General features: G+C 35.3%; 1 protein-coding gene across 9 annotated transcripts in view; it reads left to right on the top strand.

The window, feature by feature from the left end:
- LOC121600552 overlaps positions 1-16,883 on the top strand; it is a 51,297-nt gene that overhangs the window by 8,228 nt on the left and 26,186 nt on the right. For 4 of the 9 annotated variants that reach the window (XM_041929240.1, XM_041929243.1, XM_041929244.1 and 1 more), the window contains exon 2: positions 3,542-3,855. In XM_041929240.1, the coding sequence (XP_041785174.1) occupies positions 3,691-3,855 (165 nt within the window). In that variant the 5' untranslated portion in view covers positions 3,542-3,690. Of the gene's footprint in view, positions 1-3,541; positions 3,856-9,946; positions 9,965-16,802; positions 16,831-16,883 lie in introns of those variants that run through there. The other 5 variants (XM_041929239.1, XM_041929241.1, XM_041929242.1 and 2 more) reach the window with 3 other exon arrangements.

Genomic DNA, 16,883 nt, shown 5'->3' on the forward strand with positions numbered 1-16,883 from the left:
ATGGGCGATGACTTTAATTTAAAATTGTATGAAATATAGCATTTTTATTCATTCAACATTCGTGCCTAGGGACATTTAGGAAATATCAAGTTGATTTATACAGGAACAGACTAGGATCAATTGAAGGCCCTATGTGTATGAGTGACTAACAAGTTCCGTAGTATAGAATGTTTAGTAATTATGTATGATGCCGGCATGAACGTGCGGATTATCACACTTCGAAGGAAAATAAATTGTTTCTGTTGTAAGAAGCGTAGTAAGTTGTAATCTGTTTTAGTTCCATATTATTTTATATGAGACTATATCTAAGTCATGTATTTTGGATTAGAATTGGATTGATTACATAAATTGCTTGGAAATCTTTTTTTATTTATTTTAATTAAATAAAAAATGAAATCATGTTATAGGAATCGTTAATCATTAACGCGATAGACAAATTTAGCTCAAATATTATATTACCGAGATGATTACATTTGGAGAAGAGAATAACATTTTTGGCCCAAATGATTTCGTTTAGATTATGTAACATATACGAGAATAACATTTTTGGCATAACGTATCAACATCAGTAAACAGGAAACAAAATAAACAGAAGAATATAGAATGCTTAAAAAATGGAGATCAAAATCATAGTTTTAATTGTAACGCGCACCGGAAACTCCAGATGGTAGTAGATCATGCGAATTAATAGTTGTATGATTGCTTTTTCTATTGATGATAGATAGGAGAAAAAATTGTTAGGTGTGAATGATGTTTAATAGAAAAAACGGAGCGATTCAACGGAACACGGATAATGTGTATTTATTGAATATTTTGTATTGATTCATTTATATAAAATATTATTATATTTTAATATATTTTTATTTAAATAATGTATTTTATTATATTACTTTTCCTCATTTCCTCAAGCTCTTAAAGTTGTTACTTCATCATAACTGCTCAGCTGTAAAGAACTTTGGAAACCCTACAAATACAAGGGTCGTTTTGAGTTGCAATACTTGTATTCCCTTACCAATGGACGCGGAAAAAGAAACACTTGTCACTGTAATTTTACTGTTTACTGGCCCTTGAATTTCACCTCTTCATGTATTATTGTAGAAGGTCTGCACGATCGCCTGCCTAACCTTTGACCGTGTCGACGTCCATTAGAACTGGTTGTTCCATTGTTGGTTCCTTTATACTCATAGCGAGCGGAATGCCATTCAATGGTTTGAATTGGAAGGCCAATCGTTTGAAAATTTTCACGTGTTTCTGAGCTTTTGTTTTGACTGCCCTCGTTAGTTCCTTAAGTTTCAAACAGGGTTGGCTTGTGCTTTATAGCTGTCTGTAATCGATCGCTCAGTAAACGATTGTCCGTGTCACCAAGATCTGGAGCAGTTGGCGTATCGGAAGGAAGCACTTTAAGTGGTAGTATTTGCCTGTTCTTATGTGAAAGTTCGTTCTTCTGTGAAAGTAAATGGGACGATTCGTTTCAAACTGTAACCGTTGCACTGAATTAGTTCCTTAGATATTCCCGCTACGGTTGCTTAATCCGAGCTATGGGTGGTCGTTAAGCTATTGTATACATTTAAGTTGCTTCTTTTGGAGACTCAAATGTGATGTTTTACCAAGTTTTCATGTACCATGAGTTTTCTCGATCAACAAAGTTGGTGAGTGGGTATTCCAAGTGTAGTTCAAATAATGTTACGGCCTATTGAAAATAATGTGACGTGCATTAAACCTGCGCAAACATGATTCAGTTTTATTGTATTTCAATTTTACTTTATATTATTTTAATAAATATAAAGAGGAAAAAGAGCATGGAAACAAAACATGACAATATGGTTCTAATGTTGGCTGTTTTTACGTTATATTTGTAGTATTTTGAAATTAGTTACTTGATATGTCATATGCCTAGATATTAGCGAATGGATATTCATTTGAAATATACCATTCGAAAAGGAGAGTATTACAGTATTGATCAAAAGGCTAAAGATAGAAGCTTCGGTTCTTACATGTTTGGGTTTGGATTTGGGTTTGCAGCAGAGATCGTTGATCGCTCTGGATCAACAAGGTTACCAATTTGACTAAACCAAACTCGACACGGGAATGTCACCATCATCATTTAGCAGCCATTTGTAATGAACGAATAGAGGAGCTTGCATACTATGTCAAAAATTGTAATTTTTTCTGATGCATTTTTGATCAATAATTCGTTCTATAGTTAACTCTGGGAGTTTTCTATATCTTCAGCCCTGCCTGGTGTAATTGGGATGGGATGAATTATCTGTTGCGAGTTGATATGTAGCGCAAGGATAGTGTATCAAATCATTCATTATCGTGCGTTGTATTAGTCAAACGAATGACAGCTGCATGGTACGCTAGATTTCCCTCTCGTTAATGTTCTATTTTTAGGCACGAGATATACAAAAAGCTCGAGTGTTGGTCTTCGTATAATTTAATTGAATTGCTTGTGACTGGAAATAAATCTGGCACAAGTTAATAATGATTTTGAGTTTGTATGCTGTTTCAATGATTTAATAACTCTACTTACTATCACTCTTTCCAGTATTACTACTTATTACGTACCAGGGGCGGTCCCGTGGTACAGTCGACAACTTGTACGACTCAATAACATACCCGTCATGGATTCAAGCCTAGAATGGACCGGACGTTTCCTTAGGCCTATATAGGGTGGTACAGCGGACGGCAAATTTTGCGACCGAAAGAGCCAAATTCCCGAAAAATGTTCGTAGACAAACAGCATAGCTATACCAAGAGCAAACATGCAAAATAGAAAAACCAAGCAAAGAGCCGCATGCGGCCGCGAGCCATACTTTGCCGATTACTGGGCTGGTATATCCGCGTAGGACGTTATGCCAAATAGAAGAACTATCACTGGTGTAATGTCGAATAAATACTCGAATGGTAGGAGTGTTTTGTAAAATGACGTTGAGGCTTTAACTAATCATCAATAATAATTGTATATTGTGCCTCAGCTAAATATGCAAGAGATTTGCATGTAATAGAATTGTAATAGCAATTTGCATAGAAACAATGTAATAGATTTTACATTAGGTGAACAAATACGGGTTACGACGTTACGGAAACGGGAATAGTACAGTAGATGACCGCTAACTGAGAGGTAAACAAGCTCCAGTTAACGAACAATGTTCGCTAACTGGAGTGACGTTTCTATGGATTGATTGTTTTGATTGGAGTTGACTGCAATAAACATACCAAACTTTTTTTTCATTTATGTTGATATAAAGTATAGTAATTCGTGTAATAACATAAATTAATAGCAAACGTAGGCAAAAGACCCTAAATTTGTTTGAAAAATGCACATTTGCGGCAAATTTCTCTTCATGAGATTCCGAATGTTTCGTGTTTTGACGTTTAAGTGTTAAAACTTAACTCCAGTTAGCGAACCTCCAGTTAAAAAGCACTCCAATTAAAACACATCCAGTCAGCGGTCACCTACTGTATTATTATTTTTATTATTTTTCTTATGAATTAATCTTATGTTTAATGATAACACAATTTTTTCTTCTCGTTGCAGTTCTCGCTGCTAAATTTAGACTTGAACGATGAAGGAGAACTTCCAAAAAAACATGAAATAAGAAACCTGCGCCCAGTACTTTCGTGTGAAAGTGAATACATTCGTTGGCGTTCACGGAGCGCATTCTTGTCACTACGTCATCCTCAAAAATGGACACAATGACTTTTGACGATGAGCCGCCACCTGAACCCCGGGAAGGCTGGCTGCTTGTACGTGTATTCGTCCCTGAGTTGAACGTCCATAAGAGCCTCCAATTTCCATCGGATAAGATCGTGTGGGACGTGAAGCAACAGTGCCTTGCTTCATTACCCAAGGTAAGTACTATATGTATTGTGTATTTGAACAGTTAACCTGCACCATGCATGCATATTCTACGATTTATAAGTATTCGAATGAGCCATAACTAATCCAGCAGTTCAAAGCCATAACCATTCGGCATGAATGGCGCACAAGGTCAGGGTGTCAATGGTTGCTAACTTCTTAGCAGGTGTGTTATACTTTTCACTCGCAGTGATAAGCGTGCTCATTGAAGGAAGTTACTGATATACATTTTGTATTGCCGCATGTCATGTTCAAGAAATGTGTTTTAAATTAGACGTTACCTGCGACCATCCATCACCCATAAAAAAATGAAACCAATCATACGTTCTTCGCCACTGTGGGACGGCTGATATGTTTGAGACATCAAACAAGAATCTCGTGGTGTATGGTATTCAAAAGATAACAGTTAAATGGTCCTGTCAATATTCGAGGGCAGAAGCCATTGCTTATTCTGTGATAGAAAATTTTACTCTTTCTCTCTGGCTTTGTCGCAAGTCATTAACAAACAATCTACAGTTGTAATATTCTGATTAATTCTATACTGGGAAATTTGTTGGTTGCATATATTTTAGCAACTACAGTGAATTAGTTATTTTTATTTAATTAATTACTCTCCCTAAAAATATAACGCCAGATACAAGTTACTCAATATGTGATGGAACTTTACCTCAGCTCTCAGTTTCATGTTTATCCCACAACTAACTAAATGGACAGTTTGCAGTGTGTGAATCAACGTCATAGTCGAGAGAAACTCGATCCTCGCAAGAGCGTTTGATGCGTTGTGGCATTGATTCCGTAGATCCATTTCTGGTTAGTGGAACATTTCTCACTTTTGTTCCTATGATTAAGCCTCAAAGTATAGCCATGGAATCCCAGCTTCTTACGGCGATCTGTTAATGGTGGAATGTACGGTCTAGAATTGCGGTCACCGCGTGTTTGCCAAGATTTGTGCATGTATACGAGAAGGAATGGCGGAAGTGCATCCATCTAAAAGCCATCTTGGTATTTGACTTGTTGGTGAGTTGCTGTGGATAGGCTTCCAAATGTGTTGTGTTTATTGGCTGCAGTCTACGGAAAAGGGTCACAAGCTTTGACTAGACTCGCGCATGAGCATGATTGTCTATTTATCGAAGTTAGTATCCCAACTGGAATGGTATCAGACATCCAGCACAAACTCGTAATTTAGAAGAGGCAACATTAAAGCGATTTTAAATTTTATTGTTTCCGTCGGGCTCTTTGATCCGAAGGGAAACTAGTGATGAAAAGACTATCTATTCATTTTTAGATCACACAATGGTAGCACGCATTTTATGATAAAAATGTTTTATTTAAATTGTAATATAATTTTAAATAAAATAAAAAACCAAAAGGATTTTCCATCATTTCATAATTATTTTATTCGTGTGATATCTTAGCAAGTGCTCTCCAATATTTTTAGGATCGCGGACCATTTGAAATCTAGGCTTTGAAAATACATTTGCCGCGGCCTACATCTATTAAGGGTATATATTTTATAGACTTAGTTTAATGTTTTTAGTAAAAAATATGTTAAATCTTGTTCTAGACGTGCCTTTGAAAATTTATTTCAGATTATGGGAAAAATGCAAGATAGTAATAAGCTTTTCTTTTTAAAAAAATAAATTATTTTACGGATCACGTCTGGTAGAGCTACACATCACAGGTTGGAGACCACTGTCTTAAGCACACAAAATATTGAATTTATTGAAATTTTATAATAGGGTAACTGTACCAGTATTCGGCAGTGTACCTGTTTTCGGCAGGGTAGCTAAAAACGTGTAATTACGCAAAAACGCGTTGAAAATTATATCAGCACATATTTTTTTACATAGAGATATGCTCATTTGTTATTCATATACGAAGTTTCACATCATTTCCATGCATATTTTTCAAAATATCAAACAAAATGTACGGAGTTCAACATGTTTCGGCAGATTTGCAGTTAGCCAATAGTTCGGCAGGTTTCATTATTAACAGAATCAGAGCACTAAAACAATAAAAGTATGGTTTTTATGAAAGATTTTATGTTTGCAGATTTTATACTAGCCCGCTTGTAATTTTAAAATCACTAAAAACCAGTAATTATTCACTTTATATGCTGCCGAAAATTGGTACACGGTAAATGTTGATTTTTGACAGATCAATGCTTTGGGCTACTGCCGAAACTTGAAACAAAAACACACTTTTGATTTCGTTGAATATTCATTTAAAACTTGATCAGAGAGCTGTATCAAATATCATTTTTGATATCATTTTTGATTTACAAATTACATTTTTGTATCAAATATCACCCATTTCACTATAAATTATCCAATAACTTGAGAGAAAAATAATAATTTGGGAGCCTGTCGGAGCCGTACTCTACAGCCGTCAGGCAGTCTCATTTCTCCAGTGTCTACTTTGTTTGTAACTCAAATCAAAATGACTGTAAAAATTGCCAGCAAAATGCCCAAAATGGGCAACATAAAATTAATAATTTAAGTAGTTTTTAACACCATTCTTAGGAAAGTGAGAGTGTAAAATTGTTTTAAACATTTTTGTCTACATATTGGCATTAATTAAAACATTTACTGACCCGTATTCGCGATGCCGAAAATTGGAGCACAGCCTGCCGAAAATAGGACCAAACTGCCGAAAATAGGAACAAAAACAGTGTTTGCATTTTCATGAATATCGCTATAAAATGCATTTAAAACGGCAAATAAAAAATAGCACAACATAATACAATAGTTTATCGTTCAAAATAACGTCACTTTCATGAAAAGTAATAAAAATTGTAAGTGTACAAGCAGTTTTGGGAAACTGCTGCACTAATTTCACCGACAAACCGACGTGACACTTCGAACAAAATTAGCTTCAAAAGTTGTCTCCTTATTTCAAATGAAAATACGTTAAACACTAGCGCCATCTCTATAATGATTCGCTTACTACACTGACACAGAGGAGAAATTGCTAAAACCCCTTTTTTGTTTTTCTCCCCAACTTCCAACGAAAAATATTTTCTCTACTTCTCACATCATTTGTATTGAGTTGGAAACCCATCAAATGATTTTTATGGGTATTTTGCCAAATTATTTGCATAAAATCTTGCCTAACACTTCCTCTGCCGCGAACAGAGCTACTTGGAAAGTGTTCGTTGCCATCTAACAGCGTCGCGTAACAGACGTCTCTGCTATTTGCACAAAAGTGTTAGCCTATATTGTCATTTATATAATTCTTATTTATTTATATAATATTGTAAAAATTTAAAAATAGCTTCACATAAACATATCTATGACTTGCATATACATACATATTTGCAATATGTGGTGCTATATAATTTCCTATTCATCGGACCTGCACAAGCAACCCAATGTTAGCGGCTACGCAGCAATTGAACGGCTTGATTGGATTTTACCCAATCACGTCACGTCACACATATATAAAATACCTCAAAAGCATTCATGGAACAGGGGGGGTTTTGGGTTTTGATGGCTAAGTCTGTGGAGTAGTTTTGCGCGTTATCCCATTGATAGCTAGTGGAGCGTTATAAACGTAATCGTCGAGGTAGATCGTTGGTAGTGACTGCTGCTGTCCTCGTCATCATCATCTTCATGATCGTCATTATTATCATCGATGACTACATACTCTTCATACTCAAACCGGCTTGGAATGCGGGCCAGCTTCCAAAGCAAACCAAATTCACCAACACTTGGGTTGCGATCATGTACGGCCTACCCAGACGGCCCGCGGCATTGTAGGGCTGTTGGACAGAAACGTAGTCCACAGCATTGGTTCGAGAGCTTTTAAGAGGAGCTGGATGGAAGTGGGTTTTGGAAAACCGGTTTTTGGTTTGAATTTCCGTTGTTCTTTTTCGTTTCGCTCAACATCACACAAACGCTCGTACAGCGTGGCCAATCGATAGCCGTTGGTCATGTCGCGCCATGTAAGTGTGCGCGCTCGCTCGCGGTTCGACGTGTACAACGCGGAAAAGAGAAATGGGTTAAGCCACACTGGAATATCTTTCGAATGTATGTCTCCAGAAAACGGTGGACGCAGCACAGGGCTTTTAGCGGCTAGACGCAAGGTGTGTAATGGCCGGGAATTCGAGCGGTTGCCTATCCGTTGAGCGACCGTTTGAACATGGGAAGAAAACGTATATGTATTTGTTTGGCCATTATAGGGAACCCGTTTCGTTCGGTGCGTCTAACGACCAGCGGTGCGAATCTAAGGAAATGGCGTAGTGTCGGTCAAAACCCTCCTACGTGAGCTGAAAAAGGAAAGAGAGATTTTTAAATGTCCAGTCCAGTATGGTATGTGGTTCTGTTTGCTAAAAAGTGTAGATAGAATTTTCTGGATGTCTACAGTTGAATAACAGCAAAAAGTTATCAATTGTCAAATGAAAAAAAAAATTGTGTCTGTTATTTAATTAATATGATACATTAATGCTATTTTTGTCATTTTAATGTATATTACATTATTCATCTTAAAATGCATAGTTTAAATAATAATTCAGAATTAAAACATAGACTGGGTCGATACGTTCAAACATAAATAAAATGCAAAACGAATAGAAATTGAGTAACTCAAGTTATGCTATTTAATTTTTTCGTTTTTTATTTATCGTTAAAATATAAAGAACATTTTGGTGCACTTGATTTTGTTAAATAAAATAAGATTATATTGAAATTTATTCATGTATAGACAAAATTATACACTTTTTATAGAAACATCTTTTGAAATCTGGTTTTCCTTTTATTTGTTGTAAATGCATCAAAAATGTTTCCGTCTCACGTCTATTTTCTATGTTTTATTTTTGTTGTAATTCTTCCCTTTCATATATTTTGATAATTTAGCGCTTTACAGGCACGTTTTTAGTTTTTTAAAAATTGTGACAAAGTATTAAGACCGTGTGGTTCATCACTACACAGCACTTGCTCGATGTGCTTCATCTATGTTTTCCCAATGTTCTCCACTTGGGGAGACTTACATGTGGATACACTTCTAGAATAGCGGCAAATCAAACGATATTGAACGAGTTTTGGTATCAATAAAGATAAGATTTATTCGCCTATGCTCTGTAATTACCATGTACTGTCAATAATCAAGTTCAGGACCTGCCAATATTTGAACAGTATAATATTATAGGGTAATCAATAAGCTATCATCCTATCAGCTGATAAGGATTAAATCATTTGTGTCTTAGTGTCAATATTACGCTCCGCAATAGCAAATATTACGCTCCGCATATTTAGGTAATCATCTTAGAAAGTAAAAACTATCCCTATTATCCAAGCGTAAATAAAAAATAATAATTGTATCATGAACTCGAAAACATACCAACAGCAAATCAAGGAATAAATAAATGGCGTTTTTTTGCACAGAACTTTTGAGTAGTTTTATTCTTATCACTGGGCACAACAACCGTTTTTGATACAGTTCTGCCTATGTCACTTAAGTGCTGGACAATCTTTGACTGATTACCCATGGCAGGATAGTTAGTCCTGAACTATTCGTATTGATACATAGCGAACCTAATCTGGACTGCACGTCTCAAACATCCTAATCTCTACTCCGGTTGCCATGTTCTATCTCGAATCAATTAAAATAATTTGCTATATAATAGCCAAGGTCGCTAAGACTTGTCTAATCTCGTAAAAGGTCACAAACATTCAATTTACATTCATAACGGCATGATGGCAAGATGTTTCCTTGGTCTCATTCACGATTGAATGTTGTTAATTTAAGTGTGTGTATCATTATAGCATATTTCATAGGATGCAGTCATTCATATAACATAGAAATTAGGTATACTTGAACGACCGCATGCACATGATTTTATATTACATGTTGTTTATAAAGTTGAATATTTTGTAACGAAATGAATATTTGTTTTACTGCTATTTCAATTTATTTTATTATCGTTTCATTTTTTGGGATACATTTTTGTGTGTAATGCATATGCTACAATATGTCGTAAATATCTGATGAAACGGATGGAATCAATTCATCCATGCTTCTAAAATGCGAATTGGTGTTTGTCAACGTTCAAATGAACAACGCTTCTATACAATATTCGTCCAATAGGTGGCTTATTGGTTTTGGGTAAGAGAATCAATTTTAATGCATGCGTATTTTTATTCGTTCATTTTATTTACTTCTTTATTTATTTATTTATCTATCACAAAAATATTCTAAATTAATCGTTGTCGAAAGATATGCGACCTTCAGCTTCAGCAGGGCAGTTGATTTATAAAATCTTCAGCTTTTTATGCGTACATGTGCTCTGCTTAAACATCCATATAATTCATAATCGATTGCGATTATTTATACCACATTTATACCAGTATTTTTTTCATTTTGGTTCAATATTATATTTTTTATCGAAAATTTATTGAACGTCAGAAACCAGGTAATTTCACTTTTCATCTTTGACATTACTAAAAAGCAACCGTTTACTATATTTTATTGCAAATCGAATATTCGATAATATGACGAGTTTACCTGCAAACTTTATCGTTACAAATATCAGAAGGATATGATCATTAATCTTGTATACCTTACATCATCATGTATTGTTTGTTGTTTCTTGTGTTTATTGGATTCTAAAAGGGATCGAAGTTCCGAAGGACTTAATTTGTCTCTTTACTAAAATTAACTTACGTAGCAGGAGCACCAACAGAGAAAACAATTAAGGCATACATTTAAATAATGAGAGCTCCAGTCATAGAAGCAGTAATAGTTGTGGTTAAATTTAAGTTCCATCATCATCGTATATCTGTTTATACAAATATTTATTCAAAGATTGTTATTAATTGTAGTAAAAATGGAAGTAATCATGTTTTAATCCTTGTCACTTGCTCAGCGAAAACACAATTAGCTATACAATCATATTCCTTTAACATTATTAACATACTGTTTTTGCCAATTCTGAAATTGGCGATATAAGAACTCTATAGAGAGTAGTAAACAAGTATGCTCCTATTTTTCATGTTGATTTAACTGATCAAGGATCATTTGTAGTCACTGCCGGATGTATTCAATCAATTGTAGCATTGTAACAAGTAAAATGGAATCAAACGAAGAACTCCCTCATGATTGGCCTGGGAATTGTTTATTTCGTTGACACGATGCTGTGATGCATTGAAACAGAAGTGGTAATATTATACAATGTCAGATTTTTTAACAAGGTTTCACTAGAAAATGAAATTAATGCTGCTGAGTATGAGTTTATATCATTTTACATTATATGCAATAATACAGGCTTTACCTCGCACGACTTAACAACATGTCCGTCATGGGAACAAGCCTAGAACCGTCCCCCGTAGTAAGGAATGACTTTCTGGCTGTTTGGTATTCAACAAGTCTTTTGTAATATAAATTTTACGCGATACCATGCTTTTTTAATTTTAATAAATAAACTTATACGTTTTTTTAATATTTTAATCCGGATAAAATAGATATTTATGATGAGATTTTTTAAATTGACTAGTGTTGAGAACTGCTACATTATAAAACAGGAATCTATGATTTTGAAATATGCTATAAAAAGAAATACAATTTCTAAAACAAACTAAATAAGGTTAATCTAATAATGGAATTTTACGACGTGTTGATATACGCTTTCTAGTACAGGCACGCTGTACAATTTTGGTCTCAAATTGGTCGATAGTTCTTTTTTCACGCTTTTCTCACATCCGCGTATAACTTGTTATTCGTTGTCCAGACGTTGTCCATAATGTGACCTCAAAAGACAGATTAGATTAAACTAGGCTAACAACAGCGTTAGTAGTGTCTAATTTTTCGTGCTACTAGTCGACATGCGGTCTGATAGGTATACTGGCCCAAGCCGAACATTCGCACCATGACTGTTGTTTTGCTTCTGTTCCCTTGAACATCAGATATCTTTGTGGTTTGCCTTTCGCTAACTTGGTGAGATTCATGGTTAGCAGAGCAAGTCTTGATGCAGTGATAAATTATGAGAGGTTTGTTTCTGGAGCATCCAAGCGGGAATTACACGTGGGTGAGATGTATCAATTGTGAAGGTTCGAAGAATGTGTACTTTACAAAGTTATACCTTATGCTATTTTAATAAGTGATATGAGATGTCGTCACTATGATGTTCAAAATGAATCTTTGGATGTTAATCCTTTCTTAGGATTCGTGTTGTGCAACACGACCGAAGGGACGGCTGAATAAAAAATCCTGTCTGTTTTGCCCTGCATCATAAATGTTCTATTCGTTCTAAAGAAGGTATCATCGTACTTATTTGTATTATTTTATTATGCTGCAATAGCGACTGTAAGCTCAATTTGCTACAGCAAGTATTGCATATTAATATACTAATAAGATGTTTCTGTGTTAGTTGTAGATTACATTCCAGTGTTCAGTTTATATTGTACAGCAGAACAGGATGCCTCCAATCATGTGCAATAAAGGCAATGTTGCCGAAAATATCATAGAAAAACAATACATATTAAGCATACAGGGGGCTCGTCTGAAACTGTTTGTATGAAATATCCTCATCCACAGCGGAGGAATGTGAGAAACATTAAATTGCGGCATATTTCCGTTTATTCGCACTATACTGACCATATGAGTTATTTTTTATCTAGATGCTATGATGTTTTTAATTGTAGTTTATTCTGGTATATTTTGTTTGTGTTCTTTTAAGCGTTCAAAGATATTATCTTTTTTTTATTGACGATGCGTTCGTATTTCTGGGATATAGTACCCCCACATAATAACATTTTCAATTCAAGCCCAATATACGTAGTTGATAAGCAAATAGGTTATATTAAAGAATGGAAGATATGTTACGTTTCACATAGAAATAATAAGGGTATAAAACAATTTGTTATAATGCAATATTTATTTATGGGCTGCATCTTTTCTTATGTACTTAGTGATTTAAGTGTCTTGAACATAAGCAATACTCCAGCAATTACAGCATTGTTTACTATAGCGTGCTTAATGAAGATAATCAAGATGTGAATTTCAGTAGCCGGAACGATGCATCTCGCTTTTCACACTGTTCCAAGCATCATGTGCTAAATTTACAAAGGCAGCCTAAACGCAATGCACATAAAGAGAGAGTTTGTATGCAGTGCGAATAGTTTAAATGAAAGTTTAGACTGCTTTCGTGCGATTAGTATCCAGCCGTTGGAAAAGCTTGGTTTACTGAACGTAATTATCTCTACTTGCTTGAAAATAACCGTTATAAATCTGATTGGTATGATGCCTTTTTCGCCATCTGTACAATGAGGTTTGGTTGAGCGAGCGTTTTTTTTAGTTTCGGCGGTTTAAACTTCTACTCTTTGTTTATTTTCCACTATCAGGATGTACGGCTCAAATCGCTTTTATTCATCACGAACGAGTTAAGGATCGTCACTTATCATTGTGACTAGTTAAAAAGCTATTCGATTTTGACAAAGGAACCGTTCTCCCGACTACTGTCTGAAAAGATGCCATCAAATTGGAATGTTGTGGACTCCAACCATGTTTTATAGTGTTCCGCAAACTAGTTTTAAGGTTTAGTGTTTAAAACATTTAATTACAATACATTAACAGAAAAAATGCGATGAGTACGATTTGCAATGCTATAACATCATGCACCTTTGCATTGTCAATGTTGTTGCTTATATGTAATATCGTAACATTTACTGAAGTCAAGCTTAATCCTAGCGCCTTTATACTTCATGTATCACGTATTGTCTGCGATCGTGTTATGTGACGTACATCCACGTGATAAACACGATTGTAATTCTAAACTGTGCTCGACTAATTATCCATCATTAGCATTTGTTCATTGCATCAAGTTGATCGGAGGCAAAAAATTCAAAGTGTATGTAAACAGCAATGGCTTACCAACCGGTTTTAAAATCGTTGTTTGTATCAATCGGTCTTGGAACTAGTAATTTGATGATTAGGGATATTAAATGCAATGAATGTTACGGATTTTTTTCTTATTTTTTTCACTTATCTATTTTATTGGATATTATTTGGTGCAGTTAGAAGTTTACAAGCTTTAAAGGTTTAAAATTACATTATCAACCAATTTATTTACGTATCAAATAGTTTTCTCGTTGAGCATTGCTCAATTACCTTTTTTTTTGTAAAAAGTAGTACATTATATTAGCCGGTTTCGTGGTACAGTCATCAACTCGTACGACTTAACAGTATGCCCGTCATGGGTTCAAGTTCCGAATGGACCGTGTCGCCATACGTAGGACTGACTATCCTGCTAGGGGTTAATCAATAAGTCACTGAAAGCCTAGCCCACAATTGGTATAGACAGGCCTTGACCGACAACGGCTGTTGAGCCAAAGAAGAAGAAGAAGAAGAAGAAGAAGGGAAGCACATTAGATTGTAGTAAATATTGTTGCGTTGTAATAATTATCTCTTTTTTATTTAGTAGAAATAATCCAAAACGGCCGTCTTGATAGTTGTTATTTACTCATTACGTAACAATGATATTAATAGTACGTCATTTTTCAATATTATTTCACCTCATTTGAAAAGGTATCTTTTATAAAGAGTTTTCAATTCCACGAATCCCCTAACATACCCTATTGAAACATTTGTATGTTCACATGCTAACAAACTGTTGACCACGCTAAGAGTGGGAGAGTTCAGTTGTTAATGTTGAATATTCGAGGCACTCTCTTCATAGAGTGAGTCCTCGTCACTGTGTCGCTGTTCATGTGACGTTTCATGATTATATGGGCGCTAAACTGCACCTAGGAGGTAGCATATTGTTAGGTAACTTCATCATGACTGACGCAGTATCTCGTGAACGTTGAGTTTGGATTGAAAACACGGGACAGCTTCAAGAGTTGAAAAATTAAGAAATCTCCCAACAGCAATCACCTTGAGAAGGCCAGCCGTGGGATTTCGCACGATGCTTTTTTATATCATTTCCTCAGTTGCACCTAAAACAACAATGGTCCTATTCAAGACACGCCAAGCTAATGTGACTCAATGTGGTAGTTTTGTATGTAAGTTTTTCTGCCACTTAATTTATTGAACAAGTGGTCACAAGTAGTCTATGCAAAGCAAACGGCACGACTGCAGCTGATACCCATTTTTTTTAAATCCACAGTACAATCATTGATTGATACAGTATAGAAAATAAATCTGAGCAAGTTTGTTTTTTTATATGATAAGCTTCTCAATGTTATTTTTATAAATGTGCCAAATGTACTTGTACCACAAATAAACCAATACTTTTAATGTAATTATTTGAATTTGTCAAATATGTTAACATAACAGGCTACTACTTGAGATCTAAGCTATGTCAAGATATCTGTCTATCATTTTCGTTAATCGGTCATCAGCACTATTGCCTCATCAGAAGGCTGGTCTATAATCTGTATCGTAAATACGCTTCCCTCTTTTACACATTCATCCAAATACGGTCGGTAAAGTAAAGTAGATCAGTCAAACTACTTTTCAAATCGACTCAAATTCGTGACGAATGATTCATTATGACGCATATGCTGAACAAAAAATGTTCCACGACAGTATTAAAAAATACCGCAAGAAGTATTCTTCCCGTGATCAAAAATAGCTGGAATGTTTCTCTCAAGACTACTTTGTCTAGTATTTTTCAAAAATACGCTTTAGTTTTTGCTAGTAAAACGAATGTACCATTACAGTACGCTTGGCTATACGCTATACAATGAATCAATTCTCGGTTCGGTTAGGAACACCGTCGGAATTACGGTTTAAAACAAACCTGTTTTTATTCAATTTTATTCGCATACCCCAATCCAGGTGATTTTTTGGCGACACACCGACTGGTATTACTATTGTATGCCAAAAAGCCGTGATTAGACACTCACCGGTCAGAACAAGCTGTCGCTGTGCTAGATCTAGAATGTGACGAGAAACGTAAAGATTTCGCTTTGATTCTCCACTTGACAAATGGACTAGTATCCGTTCAGCAACAGTGTCTACCTCTGTAAGATTCGGGATTGGTTGATCGGATTATGGTTTGCGTCATTCGAGCAACATACCCAATTGAAACAAACCAAGAGACAGACTCGTTGTCTACCCGGTTTTGCTAAAACTTCACCTGCACATGAACGGCACTGAGAAAAAGAATGAATGTTAAACGCTATTCCGTCACTAAATTGTCGTTCGTAAGTAGCAAATCTTTGGTCTCTGTGTGTTCGAAAGCACAGCAAATGAAATATAACTCGGACACGACTTATATTCAATCGGTTTTACCGTAGCGCATGACCAAATGTTTCCTTTTTAAAACTGCTAATATGAATCGAACTTAACAATTAAAAAAGAATAAAAAATACTTATTATCAGTAATTTCATAACTCTCGTGGCTCGAAGACTACGACACCAGTATTTGAAATGCAATATATTGTTGATGCAAAGATGATTGTTGAAATGCAATGGTTGCTGTTGCTATTTCATGTGCAAAAGACGCTACACGAAATTTTGTTAATTATTTTTGTATCGCCGTCAACCTGCCTCCTCTCGTAATCATATAACCCTCCATACATAAATTAACACTAACACACACGGGATGTTTATGCGCTGCTTAGCGTTGCCGAAGTTATTTCTTGAGAATTATTTTGATATTCCGTACTATGCGGTATTTTTAGCTTGATACGGCCTAAACTAAAATACACCTTCAACGTGTAATGCGCATTTACACAGACAAAAAACTCATGATCATTAGACAAGTCGATCTTTTCATTGAAAGAATACAAATACTGTGAAAAAAAATTGTATCAGCCAGGCAAGTTAAAAACTTTCTCTTTTAAAATGATTGTAGTAAGCAAGCCATGAGTTCAAGCCCCGAATAGACCGTGTCCCAATACGTAGGACTGACTATTCTGCTATGGTAACAATAAGTAACTGAAAGCCAAGCTCACTTCACCAGTGGGTAAAGGCAGGCCTTGACCGACAACGGTTGTTGTGCCAAAGAAGAAAAGTAAGCAAGTATGTAAGTAAGTAATCAATTTATTGAATTAGTTTATAACAATGTTCCGATACATTGGTT

The sequence above is a fragment of the Anopheles merus genome, chromosome 3L, assembly GCF_017562075.2.
Source record: "Anopheles merus strain MAF chromosome 3L, AmerM5.1, whole genome shotgun sequence".
NCBI lineage: Eukaryota > Metazoa > Arthropoda > Insecta > Diptera > Culicidae > Anopheles > Anopheles merus.